General features: G+C 39.0%; 1 protein-coding gene across 1 annotated transcript in view; it reads left to right on the top strand.

Moving 5' to 3' along the window:
* The window catches only part of ADIPOR2 (adiponectin receptor 2), a 59,472-nt gene that overhangs the window by 34,287 nt on the left and 4,651 nt on the right, over positions 1-20,534 (top strand). Inside the window, exons 3-7 of the mRNA XM_006092119.3 lie at positions 11,544-11,663; positions 12,970-13,141; positions 16,685-16,871; positions 17,323-17,510; positions 20,334-20,527. Coding sequence (XP_006092181.1) covers positions 11,544-11,663; positions 12,970-13,141; positions 16,685-16,871; positions 17,323-17,510; positions 20,334-20,527 — 861 coding nt within the window. The remainder of the gene's footprint in view (positions 1-11,543; positions 11,664-12,969; positions 13,142-16,684; positions 16,872-17,322; positions 17,511-20,333; positions 20,528-20,534) is intronic.

The following is a 20,534-nucleotide window of genomic DNA, read 5'->3' as shown; positions in this document are numbered from 1 at the left end:
TGCTCAAGTTTATAGCAAGCCCTCAAAATTCCGATTCTTAGCTCCATATCCTCCATTTCTGTCATGTTTTTTTTGTCTCCGCATCTTTTATGCTTCCTTGGGGCACCCCCTTGTGGTCTTTGTGCGCAGTCTTGTTCTAGCCAAGCCTTAATTGTTGTAGTTAACACTAGAGGGATTTGACCACCAGGCCGACTGGCTGTAGGAATCAGCTGTGGGAAAACTTCAGTCCTCTGGGGAGGCGCTAGTCCAGCCTTTGCCTGAGGCAATCGGCAAATGGCTCTGTGCAGGGTTTGGGCGGGGCGGGCTCAACAGGGCGGGGGGAGGGAGCAGCTATGGCCGCTCTCAGTGCGTCTCCAGGGGCTCTGCCTCTCTGTCCCCGCAACCGCTGCAAACCTCGTAGGGACCGTAGCCAGACAGTCCCGCTTCTCCCGTTTGAGTCTGGGTCCCTAGAGACTCGCCCGGATCTGTAGCCCAGAGTCTGAGACTCACTCCCGACTGAAAACGACAACTGCGCCCTCAGCCACCAGCCCGCTTTGCGCGCGCACCGCCGCACCACCGTACCTTTAAATTTTCCACACTGCGCCTCCTCTAAGCCTCATAATGCTGTTGTTTTTCCTTCTGGTTGAAGAGTCCCTCCTCAGCCAGCCTTCCTGTGGTTCTGGGTGATGTCCGTTCCGTCTTTTAGTTGTATTTTTGAAGTGGTTGTTCGAGGCAGCAAACTCCGGTGTTTACCTATGCCGCCATCTTGGTTTCTCCCAAAAAGAGTATGTTGAGCAGCATTATAGGGAGAGCTTTTGGCCAAGAAGACTTAATTTTTTAAAAAAATACATTTTATTGACTTTTTTATAGAGAGGAAGGGAGAGGGATAGAGAGTTAGAAACATCGATCAACTGCCTCCTGCACACCTCTTACTGGGGATGTGCCTGCAATCAAGGTACATGCCCTTGACCAGAATCGAACCTGGGACCCTTCAGTCCGTGGGCCAGTGCTCTATCCACCAAGTCAAACCAGTTAGGGCAAGACTTAATTTTTTTAGAGCAGTTTTAGGTTCACAGAAAAATTGAGGGGAAAATACAGAGATTTCCCACATAACCTTTGCCCTCAAACTATCCAAAGTCTGTAGTTTGCATTACAGTTCATTCTTGATGATTGCACACTCTATGGGTTTAGACCAGGGGTGGGCAAACTTTTTGACTCGAGGGCCACAATGGGTTCTTAAACTGGACCAGAGGGCCGGAACAAAAGCATGGATGGAGTGTTTGTGTGAACTAATATAAATTCAAAGTAAACATCATTACATAAAAGGGTACGGTCTTTTTTTTTTTTTTTTTTAGTTTTATTCATTTCAAACGGGTCGGATCCGGCCCGCGGGCCGTAGTTTGCCCACGGCTGGTTTAGACAAATGTACGTATAATGACATGTATCCATCATTATCTTATTATACAGAGTAGTTTCACTGCCCTAAATAAAAATCCTGTACTCTGCCTATCCCCTAAAAATCCTGTACTCTGCCTTTCCCCTAAAAATCCTGTAGTTTCACTGCCCTAAATAAAAATCCTGTACTCTGCCTACTTCTCCTCTCCTGAATTTTTAGGTATAGTGATAAAGGAAAGCCTCTCTAAGGAAGAGCATGTTTGAGGTAAGACCTGAATGATAAGGAACCAGCCATGCAAAGACTTGGGGGAAGACTGTTTCCAGGTAGAGGAAACAGGCTAGTACAGAGATCTGAAGGTAGGAATTAGCTTTTCTTTTTTTTCCCCTCTTCCTCTTCCTTTCAACCCTCCCTTTTTTTAAAGGACTGGAAGAAGCCAGTGCAATTAGAGTATAATGAGAGGGAAAAGTGAAATGAGATGAAGTCAGTGGACCAGGCAGGGACCAGATCATATAGGTGTACAGAAGGAGTTTAGATTGTATCTTTTAAAAATATATATATATTTTTATTGATTTCAGAGAGGAAGGGAGAAGGAGAGAGAGATAGATACATCAATGATGAGAGAGAATCATTGATCAGCTGCCTCCTGCACGCCCCACATTGGGGTGAAGGCCACAACCCGAGCATGAACTGTGACCTCCTGGTTCATAGGTCTATGCTCAACCACTGAGCCATGCCGTCTGGACTAGATTGTATCATAAAATTCACTGGAAAGTAGGCAACCTTTGGTGTGTTTAAACAGTAGGAGACATTGGTGATTTTGAAAAGATCACTCTGAATGTGGAGGATTGTGAGAAGACAGAATGGAAGGAAAAAAGTATGTTAGAATGTTCAAGGTGAGAGATGATGTTGGCTTGAAACAGTGGTAGGAGCAGCAGAAATGGACAGAAATGGATGGATTCTGATTGTTTTGGAGGTCAAGCTAGCAGGACATCCTGATGGATTAGATGTGGAGAGTGAGGAAAACAGGAATTTAAAGATGATTGCTGGATGTTTAAATTGAGCTAAAATTGAGATTTGTAAGGCAAGAGTGAGGAGTAGGTTTAAAGGTGGTGCAAATCAAGAGTTCTGTTTTGGAATGTGAGATTTGAGATTCTTATTCGTTGTCTTGGAAGAGATATTGAGTAGGCAATAACTAAATCACAGTGATTTTAACTATTTTTAAAACTGACATGAATCTAAAGAATTTTGCAGCGTCAAGGAATTTCAGGCTAAACAATTTGACTGGAATTAAAAATGGCAAAAGTTCTGTTTATAATATTAGTTACTACATGAGATAGTAAAATGTTTTGTTCAGAATTTGCACACCCAGTCTCTTTTGTGTTAATCACATTGTCTATTTCTGGTTATACGGTGTATTTTTGTTTGCCATTTTCACTTGATAATGCCCTCTTAAGTATATATTATTTTGTTTCACTAACAAATAATCAAGTGAATGTGATTTTTTTCATCCTTATATGAATGAACTCATATTGCCCTGAAAACCTGTATTTGATTTTCCTTTAATGTTAGAGCTAACCCAAAAGCCAGAACAAAAGAACCATTTCTTTCTTTCCATCTGCTTTCTAGATTTTTTTGTGAGGAATCAAGGAGAGGATCTGATCCATAGATTGTAGAATGTTAGAGCTGAAAAGGCTCTCTGAAACCCTGTTGTTTACTTATCTCAGTTTACTGATGAGGAAATTGTGTGTTTGTTCCTGATGAAAATTCTTCTTTGTGTATTGTTTCTCTTTGGAGGAAGTTCTTTGCTAAAAAACAGAAGGTGGTTTATGAAGAGATCAGTACAACTGCCTGTGCTAGGTACTTGGGAGGTGGTTTCAGTAGAAAAATTATTGGATCATTTAAGCAATGAAATCTCTTCTTTTTCTCTGGCCCTTCCTTGGCCCTTTCTCTCCATTCATTATCCTATATTTAATCTATATGTAGAACTGTCCCTTGCTACTAATTTCAGGGTTATTAGTGTAGAATAATCATGGGAATTAGAAAATAAGTTACAGTTCAAAAAACTGTAACTTTGAACTGAAATTAAAGACACAATATTAACTTCCTATCTTCAAGTGACTTGAAGAGTTCCATATACTGACTTTTTGGATTTTTTTTTTTAGAGAAAGGACTCATTTCTTACAATTTCCAGTTTTGAAGTGGAACTATATAAACTGTTAGCAAGTAGAGTGCATCCTTTTAAATCTTTTAAAAAATATGTTTTTATTGATTTTAGAGAGAGAGGAAGGGAAAGGGATAAAAAGAGATAGAAATATTGATGAGAGAAAAACATTTATCAGCTGTCTCCAGCATGCCCCCTATTTGGGATTCAGCTGGTAACCCGGGCATGTGCCCTGACTGGGAATCTTGGTTTATGGATCATGCTCAACCGCTGAGCTACACCTGCCGGGCCTACATAATTCTAATAATGCCTTAAATTTGTATGTAGCACTTCCATACATGTTATTTCATTTACTTCTTAAAACTGCACTCTGAAGTAGAAGAACAGATATGATCTCTTTTTGAAAGTGGATGAAAGTAAGATTTAGAAAGCTTAGAGTAATTTGCCCAAGGTCACATGGCTGAAAGAGCATGTGCTGTCTTCTGATTGCTCTTTCTGCTGAACAAAGCTGCCTTTGTGACAGCTGGCACCAGGTTGACTTCGAGTTTCTCAATTCCAAGCTCTACCCCTGAGTGTTTATGTTGAGCCCAGAGGTTAGATTCAATGGTTGGTACTTGTTGTTTTTTTTTTTGCTGGAATTGTTGCAGCACACCTTATTTTCTGTTAAACCAGGTTAATTTTGCTTCTTAAATGCATTCTAGCCTTTAATGGATTTTTCTGTTTATTTTGAAAATAAATAAACCAAATGTATCATGGTACAGTCCTTCATATTTCTAATGATTTTGCATCATTTTCTTTGAGTATTTGTTTCCCTCTTTTTAACACTCCGGTGTGGGGTGAATTTCCCGCCAAAATATAAGATGGCTCTGTCTTTTGGTTTTGTTCCATCCACCAAAAGGGTGGATTACAAACAAATATTTGGTAATACGCAGTTACAATCGGCCCGAGTTTACACGTTTCCCGCACTCCACCGCAAATCTATATGAACCGAGTTAAAGACGGCTCCCGCGGAGTACGCGCAATTCACGCGAGCCGACTTAACTCGTTTCCCCCACTCCAAGTGTTAAGATGTAGAATTTAACTAGATTGCATAAATTTTAAAAAATATATGGTTGTTTCCCTTAGGCCCCCTCGTTGCATTAAATGGCAATTGTTTATAGGATACAAGAGTAATAGGAAAGCAACAGGGTGATTTTTGTTAAAGTTACAAACAAGTTAAGTGAAATCCCAAATAGGTTTAAAGGTAGTTATATGCATTACAGAGTGATATGTCTTTTTGTACAGGCATTTACCAACAGGTTTCTTTAAGTCTATTAGGAGTTCTTGTGGCTCTTTAAAGAAAATAAATATACAAATGCCAGGATTTTATTCCAGACCTATTGAACCAGAATCCTTGGGTCCTGGATTTATGTATTTAAAAAATATATATTTTTATTGATTTCAGAGAGGAAGGGAGAGTGAAAGAGAGATAGAAACATTAATGGTGAGAGAAAAATTGATTGGCTGCCTCCTACATGCGCTCTACTGGGGATTGAGCCTAAAATCCAGGCATGTGCCCTGACTGGGAGTCGAACTGTGACCTCCTGGTTCATAGGTCGACACTCAACCACTGAGCCACACTGGCCAGGCTGGATGTATGTATTTTTAAAAAGCTTCACAAGTGATGAAGATGTCACTATTGTTTGAAAAAGAAGTGCCTAAAGTAATTAGTTATATTTTATTTAAAGCAGTTAATCTATTAAAAACTTCTTAGGAACATGCTTTACAAAAAGACAAATCTCTACATGTCCTCTAAAGAATATTTGGGAAATAAAGTTAGATTTATTTATTTGTTATTTGTTAAAGGAAAATGTCACATTTACTCATAGTTGACTCATAAAAAATTGAGATAATTCACATATAAAATTCACCAATTTAAAGTGTACAATTCATGGTTTTATTATATTTACAGAATTGTGCAACCATCACTACAGTCTAATTTTAGAACATTTTTTCATCCCCAAAAGAAACCTCTTACCCATTAGCTGTCACTCCCTATCCCCATCCCCTTAACCTAGGCCACTTCCAATCTACTTTATGTCTCTTCTGGATTTGCCTGTTCTGGACTTTTAAAAAAATTAATCCTCACCAGAGGTTATCTTTTCCATTGATTTACTTTATTTTTTTTGGGAGAGTGGAAGGGCGGGGGGAGACACAGAGAAACATCAATGATAGACACATTGATTGATTTCCTCCCACATGCACTCCAATTAGGGCTAGGGATCGAGCCTGCAATCAAGGAATGTGCCCTTGACCAGAATTGAACACTCGACCCTTTAGTCTGAGGGCCGATGGTCTAATCACTGAACAACTGGCTTGGGCCTCAGTTATTGTTTTTTGTAGACATCTTAATTTCCACTAACCCTTGAGTTTGTATTTGCTAACGATATCAGCTTGCTAATGCCTTTACTACACAGTTCAGAACTCTAAATTTAAGACTAGATTAACCTGTCAGTTTTCTAAAAAGACTATCAAAATAACCCGGTGCTCAAACTAAGCCAAGTTTATACTTACTGCAGTGAGAGTGAGCATTGCTCTAAAGAGTTCCAATAGTGTTTTAGAAAGAAGAGGTCCTGGATGGAATTTATAGGGTTTTGGTGTCTTGGTTCTAGTGGTTTAAGGCAGGTCTTTTTTCTGTTTCTTTTTAAAAAAATATATATTTTATTGATTTTTTACAGAGAGGAAGGGAGAGGGATAGAGTTAGAAACATCGATGAGAGAGAAACATCAATCAGCTGCCTCCTGCACAACCCCTACTGGGGATGTGCCCGCAACCAAGGTACATGCCCTTGACCGGAAGCAAACCTGGGACCCCTCAGTCCGCAGGCCGATGCTCTATCCACTGAGCCAAACCAGTTAGGGCTTTTTTTTTTTTTTTTCTTACTGAATTTATTGGTGGTGACATTGGTTAATAAAATTATATAGGTTTCAGGTGTACAGTTCTATAATACATCATTGTATATTGTATTGTGTGTTTACCACCTCAAGTCAAATCTCCTTCCATCACCCCCTTTACTCTCTTCTACCTCCCCCCACCTCCCTATCCCTCTGATAGTCACCATACTGTTGTCTTTGAAAAAGGTGAAGGAATTAAGCAAAACAACAAACAAAGAAAAACACACACACCACAAAACACACACACACACACACACACACACACACCCCAAAACCTCATAGACACAGACAAGGCAGGTCTTTCAACACAGAGAACATATTTGCACTGGGCAAAACTTGTGATAGGATAGTTTAGGACTCGTTGAGCAAGTCTTGATGAGCAAATATTTGATAAGCGAGCAGGTTTGCTTAGCTGAGCAATTTATTGTACTAAGGGGCTGGTGGAGCAGCCTGTTGTTTAGTTAAATGAATTTTTGAGAAGTTCCTAAAGCGAATAATGAAGTTATGCACTGGTTTTTATCCTTATTTTGCTGGGCAGGAATTTCCTGGAACAATTGATAAAGTCATGTTAATGTAAGGGCTTTAGATTCTTCTTTATCATTAAGTTATGTGAATGTAAAAGGTCTCAATGACATCTATAAAGGCAGACACATTTTAATTAAATACTTACTGTTCCCAGCCCTGGGTATTTTACAGTTTCCATGACTTTAATCTTCTAACTGTAGATGGCATTATGATTGTGGATCTCTGTGGCACTTTGTTTGCTGACTTCAATTAGGGTTTCAGTATAATTTATCCCTGAATGCACCCTAAGTTTCCGTTGAACTGAACTAGTTTCTGTTCCTCAAAATGGTACTTTTGCTTTTCCTTTTCCCTCTTGACTATTGTGTTCATTTCATCTTATCAAAATTCTGTACCTCATTCAATCTTTCTTGAGTCCCACACTTTGTCTTTAAACTAGCTATACCGTATTTCTATATAGTCATTTATGTGACTCATTCAGCCCCTTATTAGATTGTAAGCCCATGGAAAACAGACTGCATTTTACTCATCTTTTAAAAAACCCTTTTAATAAATATTTGTGTTACAGTGATTTTCAAATATTTTTCATCTCATGGCACAAACTAATCACTAAAATTCTTTGGCACACCAAAATATATGTTATATATTTTGACGATCTGACAAAAAAAAGATATAATTTTGATTCATTCACGCCAGACAGTTAATGTTGTGTTGATTGTTGTCATTTTTTTATGTGCCCCTGACTAAATAGGTATTGCATGTTTTAAAAATTCTTGTGGTACACCAGTTGAAAATCACTGCTCTATTGAACTGAGTCAGGCTAAAAAGATAAATGTCCAGTAGATTAATGAATTATTTCATATTAGACTGATCTTAAAGGCCTTTTATCTTTATCTCTATTGATTCCTGTCTTTCCAAAGAGATAAAATATATTCTAGCAACCTGTCATTTTAGCTTGTACTTTGGGTAGATCATGAGTCAGATATAATTGCTTCTTGTAAGAATAGATTTTTATTGATTTCAGAGAGGAAGGGAGAGGGAGAGAGAGATAGAAACATCAATGATGAGAGAGAATCATTGATCGGCTGCCTCCTTCATGCCCCCCACTGGGGATTGAACCCACAACCTGGGCATGTGCCCCTAACTGGAATTGAACCCGGAACCCTTCAGGTCTGCAGGTTGACGCCTAGCCACTAAGCCAGTGGTTCTCAACCTGTGGGTTGCCACCCCTTTGGGGGTCGAATGACCCTTTCACAAGGGTCGCCTAAGACCATCGGAAAACGCATATATAATTACGTATTGTTTTTGTGATTAATCACTATGCTTTAATTATGTTCAATTTGTAACAATGAAAATACATCCTGCATATCAGATATTTACATTACGATTCATAACAGTAGCAAAATTACAGTTATGAAGTAGCAACGAAAATAATTTTATGGTTGGGGGTCACCACAACATGAGGAACTGTATTAAAGGGTCGTGGCATTAGGAAGGTTGAGAACCACTGCACTAAGCCAAACTGGCTAGGGCAAATATCATTGTTTTGAAATATAACCAACTTTAACTCAGTCTTCTCACAGATGGACTTCATTGAATGTAGCAGGAAAAAAATGTTAAAATAGTGTTTTTTTTTATTCTCACTTCATAGCATTGACGTCTCTTTAAATATAGTGACTTATTCGTAGAAGGCCTTAGGGAATTAAGTTTTATGCTTTAATTTTAGGCAGCTTTGGTTTTAATTCTTTAATCTTTCATAATGTCCTGTTTCTCTTCATAGTTCGTTTTGATAAAGGGTTAGAGGTATGACTACAGAACAGAACATAGTATATATTTGACACTTGTATGTGATATTTTAATATAGTTGTAATTCAGTGTTGAAAGAGAGATCTTTGGGTACTGTGGTTTAGTGGCTGCTAGATGGGAAATCAAAAGTAATTTCCACTCATGACAAGGTGGTTCTTTAGAGTTAATATTGGAAGACAGACTGTTTTATATATAGTGCCCGGTGTAGGCTTTCCCAACTATCATGTGGCATAGCTAAAACTTGCCCATGTACCCTAAGAGAAAGCATTTTTTTAAAAAAAATTCTGTTTTCTGGCCAATGTTTGTCTCTACCACTTTATACCTACTTGTTATCTTCTGTTTAACCCAGGAAACTGTATTTGCCACCACCCACTCTACACATCCCTAATTAGCAATTCCATAATGCTTGAATACAATAAATAGCTAACTATGATCTGGCACTTAAAAATTTTTTGAGGATATATATGTGAATATTTATTTGTAGGAGAGTGAGAATTGGGGATAATACATGATAAATCAATAGACTTATTAGTACTTTGCACTTCTGAAGGAAACTTTTTAGTAAAAATCTTGCTGATACGTTGGAGTGGAGTAATGTGATATGTATTTCTTACCTCTGACCACATTGTGCCTAATAACATACACTGGACCACTGATGGAAATCTTACCAACAGTAATAATGCATTATCTTGAATTGAGATTAGCTCTTTTTAGAAGCACCATTTCAGATAAGAAAGGATGGTTATGAAAGATGTGACAGGAAAATATGACAGGCAACCCTAATGCTTTGAAAATTTCCAATATGTATTAATTGAATTTGTTACCATGGGTTAGTTAAATAATAGTAGCTCCTGAACAATATGGTTCAAATTTTAGTTACCACAGTATATTTACCGTGAGTAACTACATAAAGTACAAACGTTTCTGATAGCTCTTCAGTCAACAGATAACTATGCAAATAATAGATGTGTATCATGGTCAGCGACCAATCATGTCACTTCTTTGAAGTCTGTCAGTGACTGATTATTGGACGTCTGTTAACTCATAATGCACAAGACAGGCAAGTGTATAGTTGTGCTGCTTCCCAGTGATAAACATTGATGACTTTTTACAAAAATGGAAAACCAGAAGTGGGAATTGGCTAACAAAGATAAAAGTGAAGCAAAGAAAGGAACATGATAATGCTGAAAGTAAAAGTCAAACATAAATGGATTGTAGAAGAAATAGCTGACTGTGGTAATGTTGACACTGCCACTGCTTAAGAGATTTTAAATAGGCAGCAAGAGGAACTTAGTGAAGGCAAACTTGTCAACATAAATGAGTCAAGTGTTTGCGACCAAAAGGATGAGGATGTCCAGAGAAATGATATAGGCAAAAAAGTCAAATTAAAGGAACTCTTAAAGATATTTTAGGACACAAAGTGCAAAGAATAAAATGCTGAAAGCCGATCCAAACTTAGAATGGAGTATGACAATTTTGCCAAGGCATAGAAAAGATGCTCACTTTGTGTTGTAAGTTATACCACAAGAAGGCACTGTTCCATTCTTGGCAAGTTTTAAACAAATTCTCAATATTTCTGTTTTAAGTATAGCATTTGAAATAAACTGATAGTTTTTAATGTTTTGACAAAAAATTTTTTAAGTTTATGGACTAGTCATTTTTCCCATTGGCTATTAAAATTATTTTACATGATTTTGGCTTGCAATCATTTTTACTGTCCTGCACTATCATGCAAAGCAAGGTCTGCCTGTATCTCCTGTGGCCTTTGTCCAAATGTCTGTTACCTGCAAAATCAGGCAATGTCATAACAAACTGCGAGTGGAAATAATAAAGTATGAACTTTGGAACTATATGGACCTGAATTGAACTCTTCCTCTGGTATTTTCTAAGTGTGTGACTTAGGAGTCAGTTAACCTCAGGTTCCTCATCTGTAAAATAGTAGCTGCTCAATGAATACTTTAAAAAATTTTGGATGGATGTTTAGGCCTTGGCACTAGTAACCACTTATTTAGTAAATAGCTCACTTACTATTAGCATTTTTCATAGTGAAGTATCTGATAAAATATTTTTTTCTGATGTAAACACATAATACTGGACTGTGGCATATAAAATTTGAAGTGTATAGACCCTCATATATTCTTTAGATCAGTTTCTCAAACACTATTGACATTTTGGCAGATAGTTCGTTGTTGTGGGGAGCTGTCCTTTGCATTGTAGGATGTTTAACAGCATCCTGGCCCTTCCTACTAGATGCTAGTAGCATCCTCCCCACTTTTGACAAGTAAAAATGACTCCACATATTGCCATATTCAAGGTGGGTGGGAGCAACAACTGCTACTGAAACAAACAGGAATGCTGTTGTTATAGTTCATTTGTCTGTCAGAGAAAACTTGAGTAACTATTTTTCATTTTTAGTACTCATAATTCTATAATAAACTGATTTTACTTCCTGTATTGTTACTTGTCTGAGGCTTTGTTTTGACCTTAAGAGAATTTCATTATACAGTGAGGCCTTGACTTACGAGTTTAATTCGTTCCGAGACCGAGCTCGTTAAGGAGCTCATTAACTCAAATTACTCTGTCAACTCAATGCAAAAAATCAGCAGAGAGACAGCTGGTATCTCATAAAACTCGTTAGTCGGGACACTCGTAAGTCAAGGCCCCACTGTAATTCTTCAAGGAAAATATATTGATTGTTTCATTGGTTCCTGGTCTCTGTCCCTGATTTTTTCTGATTGCCTTGCAGAGCTCTGAGGAACGTGAGTGCAATGATGAAGCTTCTCAGGAAGAGGAGGGGTTTATGGGCATGTCCCCTCTCTTACAAGCCCATCATGCTATGGAAAGAATGGAAGAGTTTGTTTGCAAGGTAAGATGGCAATTTCTTGTAATTTTCGTGTTATATGATCTGCCGTTCCCAAACAGAAACCTTTAAGGAGAGTGGTAGTACCTTACCCTTTGGTTTGCATTAGGGATAATCTCTGGCAAAATAGGGACAAAAGCAATCTCATGACTTTAAGCCTGTTCAAGACATAATACATTTGCCTGCAGCAGCCATGATAAAGTTTTGAGAAAACTAGAACATCTAACTGGTAAAAAAGTTTTCCCTAATATAGGTTATTGATAATTTAGACGAGGCAGAATGAAGCAAAATTGGGGGTGGTTAATGCCTGGAGATTCTAAAGTGCCATTTCCAAGTCCCTTGATCTATTTATGCTGTTGACTGTGATGGCAAGTATGATATTTCTAGGGTCATCAACTACTCTTTATATAGGAATTGCCTGGTTTTCATACACATGTAGTGTTTTCAGTTTAACTGGTATATTGTCTCTCTAAGGCTTTTCTTCCAATTCACTTTCTGGTTCATTAGGACCTATTGTGGGGCTTTTTTTTTTTTTTTTTTTTCTTTTTCCCTGAAATGGTAACTGGAATTGGGATTGCTTGCTTGGAGAAAATATGTCAAGGACATTGGTAAATCTATAGCTACCTGATTATACTGATCGATCAGGGCCCTGGCAGATAAAAGTCAACTTAAGTCAGTTGCCTATGTGAGCTGGTTTCAGCCCAATCCCGCTCAACGCAGGAGCTGCCCCCTAGTGGTCAGTGCGCTCCCACAGGGGGATCGCTGCTCAGCCAGAGCTGGGCTTATGGCTGGCAAGTGCAGCGGCAGTGGCGGTAGTGGTGGCGGGAGCCTCTCCCACCTCCGTGACAGCGCTAAGGATGTCCGACTGACGGCTTAGGCCATCGGCAATTGGACATCCCCCGAGGGCTCCCGGACTGCGAGGGGACGCAGGCCGGGTATCACAGGGATTTCTCAGAGGTAAAGTCTATTGTGGAGAATGGAGGGGAATCTGTATGGGTGGGACTTTGGACCCTTCATCCTACTTTTAGCCATATTGAAACAAAGTTTGTAACCACTCTTTAGGACATATTCTATAAGTGCATTTACTCTTCCCCTTTCTTAAGAAAAGCCTTCCTGCTCCATTTAAAAAATATCTTTTTCATCAGTTTTTTAGAAACTCAGAATATAGGACATTGTTCATTTGAATGTGTTTGTCTTTCTAAAAATAAGTTATTTTTCTCATAAGGAAATGTAAGAGATTGTTATTTGGGATCAGTGCTGCTAAAGTTACAATTAAAACCCCCCAAAATATTTGATAATATTTTTCTTCCAGGTTTGGGAAGGTCGATGGCGAGTAATCCCTCATGATGTCCTACCAGACTGGCTCAAGGATAATGATTACCTTTTACATGGACACCGGCCCCCTATGCCTTCTTTCCGGGCCTGTTTTAAGAGCATTTTCAGAATACACACAGAGACAGGCAACATCTGGACACATCTCTTAGGTATGTAATATCAGTGGTGTAATGAATTGGTGATCTTTATTCTTTTTCATTTATTTGATGGTAAGGACGGAACTTAAAAAATGTATTTGGGATTTGCCATTTTGTTTTCTGGATTTCTAATGATGCAGTTTTGCAGTGATTTGCTCTGGGGTTTGCACTATGATTTTATTACAGCTAAGTTATATATATTTATTGTTTAAAGTATTACATATGACTCCTTTTTTCCCAGTTGGCCCCCCCAATCGAACCATGCCAAGAGAAAGATACTATACAAAGTGTGGTATAATATTTTAATGAACACTGAGAGGAAGTTAGTTATTGAATAAAAGTAACCTGGTCTTTCAAAGTCATTACTTAGAATATTCACATTTCATTTTGTCTTAAAGTAGAATGTGATGTATGATATTTTTTCCCATCATGATTGTATATTAAAGAAGGAATAGAATGGTATTGGTGATAACTGTGTAACTACATGTGAAAGAATAAAGCTGGACTCCTACTTCATACCATATATAAAATTAACTCAAAATGGATTAAAGACTTAACCGTGAAACTATAAAATCATTAAGAGAAAACATTGATGCAAATCTTTGTGACTTTGGGTTAGGTGACAGTTTCTTAGAATTGTACCTAAAGCATGCGCAACTAAAGAAAAAAATGGATAAATTGGACTTCATCTTAATTAAAACTTGTATGTCAAAGGACATTATCAAGAAAGTGAAAAACCCACAGAATAGGAGAAAATATTTGCAAAATATCTGATGATTGCTCTAGTAAAGAACTCTTAAAACTAAACAATAGGAAGTCAACTCAGTTTAAGAAATGAGTAAAGCATCTGAGTGGTAATTTCTTCAATAAGTTCTAAAAATGGCCGACAAACACATAAAAAGAGGCTCAACATCATTTTGGGGAATGCAAATCAAATACTTTGAGAAATGCAATGAAATACTTACTAGAATAGCTGTAATAAAAAATGGGAAATAACAATTCTGGTAAGGATATAGAAAAATTAGAACTCACATATATTGCTGGTGGGAATATAAGAAGGGTGCAGCCTCTCTGGAATACAGATAGCTAAACAGAGTTACCGACAAATTCTACTGCTTAGGCATATACTCAAGAGAATTGAAAACATGTTAAAACAATGAGGACATGAATATTTTTAGCAACATTATTCATAATAGCTAAAAAGTGGAAACAGCCCCAAATCTTTCAACTGATGAATGGATAAATAAAATGTGGTATATCCGTACAATGAAATATTACTTGATATTGATACATACTACAACACGAGTGAGCCTTGAAAACATGCTAAGTGGAAGAAGCCAGACATAAAAGGCCACTTATTATGTGATTCATAAACATGAAATGCCTAGAATGGGAAAATCCAGAATCAGAAAGTAGGTTAGGGCTGTCTGGGATCGGGATTTGGGAATGAGCTATGACTCTAACAGGTATAGGACTTCTTTTTGGGTTAATAATAGTGATAATTTCATAACCTTGTGAATACAGCAGTCCCGTTATCCAAGGGAGATACATTCCAAAACTCCCAGTGAATGCCTGAAACCACAGATTGGACCAAACTCTATATATACTACTAGAGGCCCAGCGCACGAAATTCATGCGGGGGGGACACCCCCTGCACCCTCTCCAATCCGGGACTCCTTGGGGGATGTCCAACTGCCGGTTTAGGCCCGATCCCCAGGGCCTAAACCAGCAGTTGGACATCCTTCTCACAATCCTGGACCACTGGCTCTTAATTGCTCAATTGCCTGCCTGCCTGGCCACCCCTAACTGCCTCTGCATGCCGGCCTAATCGCCCCTAACTCCCCCCCCCCCACTGGCCTAGTTGCCCCTAACTGCCCCCTGCTGCTGGCCAGGTGGCCCCCAACAGCCCCCTCCCTGCCAGCGCCCCCCCCCCCCGCTGGCCTGGTCACCCCTTACTGCCCCCCTTGCCAGCCTGGTCGCCCCCAACTGCCCCCCCTCCCTGTGGCCTGGTCACCCCCCACGGCCCTCCCGCTGGCCTGGTTGCTCCACGCAGCCTGCTGTTCAGTCGTTTGGTTTTCCCTCACTAACCCCCTGCCGGCCTGACCACCCCACGTAGCCTGCTTGTTTAGTCTTTTGGTTGTCACTCACTAACCCCCCTGTCGGCCTGGTTGCCCCACGCAGCCTGCTTGTTCAGTCGTTTGGTCGTCCCTCACTAACCCCCCACCGGCCTGGTTGTAGGTAGCCATCTTGTGAGGGCGTGAGGGTTAATTTGCATATTACCTCTTTATTATATAGGATGTTTTTATTCCTACGCAGGCTTATCTGATAAGTTTAATTTATGTAAAATTAGGCACAGTAAGGAATTAACAACAATAACTAGCAATAAAATATAACAATTATAACAATATATTGTAATGAAAGTTATGTGAATGTGGTATCTGTGTGCTGACACCCCCACCCCCAGTAATAAATCTGATAACCGAGACTGCTACTAAGGGACTAAGGGCTGGGAAATGTATACATTCTGGACAAAGGGATGATTCATGACCTGGGGCGGGATGGCTTGAGATTTCATCACACTACTCAGAGTGGTATGCAATTCAAAACACGGATTGTTTACTTTTGGAATTTTTTATTTAATAGTTTCAGACCACTGTTGACCATGGGTAACTGAACCATGGAAAGAGAACTAGACATGGGGGAACTATTATATACTAAATAGTTTCTGGCCTTTCCCCATTTGACTTGCATTTCTTGTCACATTTTATTTCTGCTGTGTCCCCATGTTCCTACCTTGCTAGTATAGTGAGAATAGAACAGAGTATGAAATCAAGTTCATTACTGATGTCTATAACTCCAGGGTAAATGTTTTATTAAATGGATCAAAGTGAATTACTTAGCAAATGTTTAAATTCTTAATATCTGTGCCTTCCTTTTGTTAAGTGTCCCTTCCTTAAGCAGGAAGAACATAACATCTTACGATGAAGAACAATTCAAAAATTGGTTATGAAACAGCTTGAATAGGCATTTACTGTCCTTAATTCTTGAATCTATTGGACCAATTGGAGAGGACCAGAGAAGCATAGTGTTCCTTGACAACTATTGGTGGAGGAAAGCTGTATTTCTTGATAGGGTTTGGAGGTATTGGAATTTATTGCAAAGCAAACGCAAAGTGGACCTTTGAAAGCTGGATAATAGCATAATGTGCCCAAAATGGTATAAATGGAATTTCATACTAAATCTAGAGGTAGAAGTAGACTGATGTAGTCTTCTAAAGAGTAGCAGGATGGTGTGGTTTATTTTTTGATTATGCTCTTAGACAAATAAGTGATAATATTTTGTATACTCAGTTTATGAAGCTGAGAAGTATATGATGCCAACAATGTTTGAAGTAGCCAAAATTTTGGTTAGGCTTCAGTTATTTAGAAAATTTTTCTTATGGAACTTTCGATCTAGATATCATTGTGATTGTGAAGGTTTGAAAACATAATTAGCATATAATTTTTTGTCTTCAAAAGGATAATCTTTTCTCTCTCCCCTGCACTCTTTTCCTAGGTTGTGTATTCTTCCTGTGCCTGGGGATCTTTTATATGTTTCGCCCAAACATCTTCTTTGTGGCCCCTCTGCAAGAAAAGGTGGTCTTTGGGTTATTCTTCTTGGGGGCCATTCTCTGCCTTTCTTTTTCATGGCTCTTCCACACAGTCTACTGCCACTCAGAAGGGGTCTCCCGACTCTTCTCTAAGTAAGTATCTGTGAAGTCCATATTTTGATCAATGGTTTAGAGCAGGGGTCCTCAAACTACCGCCCGCGGGCCACATGCAAATACAAATATTGTATTTGTTCCTGTTTTGTTTTTTTACTTCAAAATAAGATATGTGCAGTGTGCATAGGAATTTGTTCATAGTTTTTTTTAAAACTATAGTCCAGCCCTCCAACGGTCTGAGGGACAGTGAACTGGCCCCCCTGTTTAAAAAGTTTGAGGACCCCTGGTTTAGAGTCAGTGGGTTAGTGAAAAACATCTAGCAGAGCTGGCAGAATTCTTAATACCACCTCATAGGAACTTTAAAAAATATTAAAGCAAGCACTCCAGTATGCCTCTTAGCTGTCATTGCTAGCTCATGTCATGGGGGATGAATGTGAACATCAGTAAGCAGTGATTTTTAACACTAAATGCATTTCTTTTCCTATTCTAGACTGGATTACTCTGGTATTGCTCTTCTGATTATGGGAAGTTTTGTTCCTTGGCTTTATTATTCGTTCTACTGTAACCCACAACCTTGCTTCATCTACTTGATTATCATCTGTGTGCTGGGCATCGCAGCCATTATAGTCTCCCAGTGGGACATGTTTGCCACCCCCCAGTATCGAGGAGTACGAGCAGGTAAGAGCATGTGGAGGTTTTACATTGAACAGTTACTTATTTGTCAGCCACTTACTAAAGGCTTACCATTGTCTAAGCATTGTGCTATGTACTTGTGATGAATAGATCATAGTTCCTGTTTGAGGGGCTTTTAATGTAGTCTTCATTAGAGCTGAGGAACAGTGGTTAGCTATGTGAGCTGATGTACTTGGGGCAGTGTAGTTTACTTGAGTTTATGGCCATACGCTGTCGATAAAACAGGGGCTCTGTAACTTTTTTAAAATAAACAATTCCTCTTACTCTCAGTATGAAGTGTACTTTTTGTAGTTATCATTTTTGTTATTTATATTTATTTTAAAATATGTAATCTGCCTACTGATTGTATTATATTACTGTAGGCATCATACATCTCTTCTGATATAGGGATAAAGAGGCTTTTTTTTTAAAATATATTTTTTATTGATTTTTTACAGAGAGGAAGGGAGAGGGATAGAGAGTTAGAAACATCGATGAGAGAGAGACATTGATCAGCTGCCTCCTGCACACCCCCTACTGGGGATGTGCCCACAACCAAGGTACATGCCCTTGACCGGAATCGAACCTGGGACCTTTCAGTCCGCAGCTGATGCTCTATCCACTGAGCCAAACCGGTTACGGCTAAAGAGGCTTTTTATTTTTAGGGTAATATCTGTTGAGCTGGAGATCATATGGAAAGCCAGAAGTCTTTGAGTACCTTGGTTGAGCCGTCCTCAACCAAGGACGTACAGAAGTTACAGGTTAACTGAGATAGGTTTTTATCTCCCACTGGACTGGAGACTCCTTATAGCCAAGACTGTGTCTTGAATTTTCTCTTCCCAGTATCAAACCCACTGCCCACTGAGAATGAACAAGAAGTATTAAAAGGAGTATTTTTCCGCCCTAGCCGGTTTGCTCAGTGGTTAGAGCATTGGCCTGTCAACCAAATGGTCCTGGGTTCGATTCTGGTCAAGGGCACGTACCTTGGTTGCAGGCTCCTCCTTGGCCCGGGCTCTGGTCGGGGAGCATGCAAGAGGCAACCAGTCGATGTGTTTCTCTCACATAGATATTTCTCTGTGTCTTTCCCTCTCCCATTCTCTCTAAAAATCAATGGAAAAATATCCTCAGGTGAGGATTTAAAAAAAGAAAAAGAAAAAGTATTTTTCCTTTCAACCTTTAAAACATTTTTTTGAAAGAAAACAACTGTTTGGTATTAACATTTAAGCCATGGTTTATCTGCAGTTACCTAGAAGGTTAGGAGTTAAAATTAACTTTATGTTATAACACTCTACCCTATTCCTTCTTTAAGTGTTTATGTGAGCAAATGAGCAGTGGTCAGGGTTGGCTTTCTGTAGTACTTGACTGTGGTGTTAAGCCTGCTTGGGAGCACAAAAAATAAGAATGTCTTTGCTGAGTAGAGCTGCTTATTATACACATCAGAAGAACCAAGTTCCTGAGCTTTGACTGAGACAATGACAGGCATGACCATTGGCAGCCTTTGCTTAGCATGTAGAGGCAAAGAACAATTGAAAGAAGGTCATGGTGTTTTTTTTTTTTTTTTTAGTGAGGAGAGGAGGTAGGAAGTAGTTTTTATTTAGGCCTACTTGATTTCTTTTCTGAGATGAGCATTGTCATTTTCCTCTTCTCTGTTGATGTCCATTTTATTTAGGAATAGGCATTGTACTTACATCTACTGTTGTATACCAGTAGCTTATATAGTAATGTCCTAAGCAAGCAGTATGCCCCTTTCTTTTGAGAAAGCTTACCAAATGATTGTTTTATAAGGTTCATTCTTAAGTCTTTGTGTCAAAAATGTAAAACAATTACTACTCTTGTATGGAGTATTCGTGTAGTGCTTGGTTGACACACAGATTTCAAAGTGGTTTTACAACAGTTTCCTTCAAACTTTTTTGATCATGACATTTTCTCTTACAACCCTGAACACACACACACACACACACACACACACACACACACACACACACACTGACAGAAACAATAGTTATAAAACTTTTATAAACTAGCTTTTAACTTTCCACTTGTGACCCAGTCTGATATTTGTTATTTTAGCCTAGTTCATTTAAAAAAATTCTGATCCAGACTCAACTTAGTTGGTCATATCCAGAAGTTTGAAAAACACTGCTGTAGATGATTTTGAAGGCATTGGGGCGTGGTGGAGTGTTCTGATACTTCGGTAGACTTCTATACCTGATTGGTGCTTTTGGGCCTGAGAACTTTCAGAAGCATCTGTGTCTCTGTCTCTGTCTCTCTCTCTATCTTGGAAATGAACACATGGCTCAGGCTTGGAGGGATGAACCTCTAGCTGAGTGTAGTTCTAGTGTGGTTTCCAAAAATACTTTGGGGATTCATCAGAACCAATAATTGCCTTTTCTTTCCTCGCCTCCACCTCTACTCTCTCATCCCCTCCCCTTTCCATCTCAGGAATATCTGTTGCTTTAAAGTGAAGATAAAATATGTAAAATTGCTTTGTATTGCAACCTGTGTCTATAAAGAGGCAGAATTTAGGGAATTTTAAACCAACTCCTAGAGCTGTCTATTTCTAAAACACTTTGCAATGTGCTTTGAGGACTGCTGAGTCCTTAAGCTAAGCCTCTTTCAGCAGGAGGCTCCTTGCATCTGTAAATAGATCTGTCTTTTAGAACATAGCTGTGTCGTCTCGTGTGGCAGTATCCGAGTTTGAAGTACCTTCTTTTTCTGTTCAAACAAGAAGCTAATGTTGCATTCTACTTTGAAGTATTCAATTTATAATATTTATTTTTTGTTCCTTATTTCTCTTCTGCATTTTTGCCTTTTTCTTGTGATTTCTAGGAGTGTTTTTGGGACTTGGCCTGAGTGGAATCATTCCTGCCTTGCACTATATCATCTCGGAGGGGTTCCTGAAGGCTGCCACCATAGGACAGATCGGCTGGTTGATGCTGATGGCCAGTCTCTATATCACGGGGGCTGCCCTGTATGCTGCCCGCATTCCCGAACGCTTCTTTCCTGGCAAGTGTGACATCTGGGTAAGTG

Source organism: Myotis lucifugus, unplaced genomic scaffold (assembly GCF_000147115.1).
Source record: "Myotis lucifugus unplaced genomic scaffold, Myoluc2.0 scaffold_98, whole genome shotgun sequence".
NCBI lineage: Eukaryota > Metazoa > Chordata > Mammalia > Chiroptera > Vespertilionidae > Myotis > Myotis lucifugus.
The sequence above is the reverse complement of the archived record's forward strand: the minus strand, read 5'-3'. Positions and strand labels throughout refer to the sequence as shown.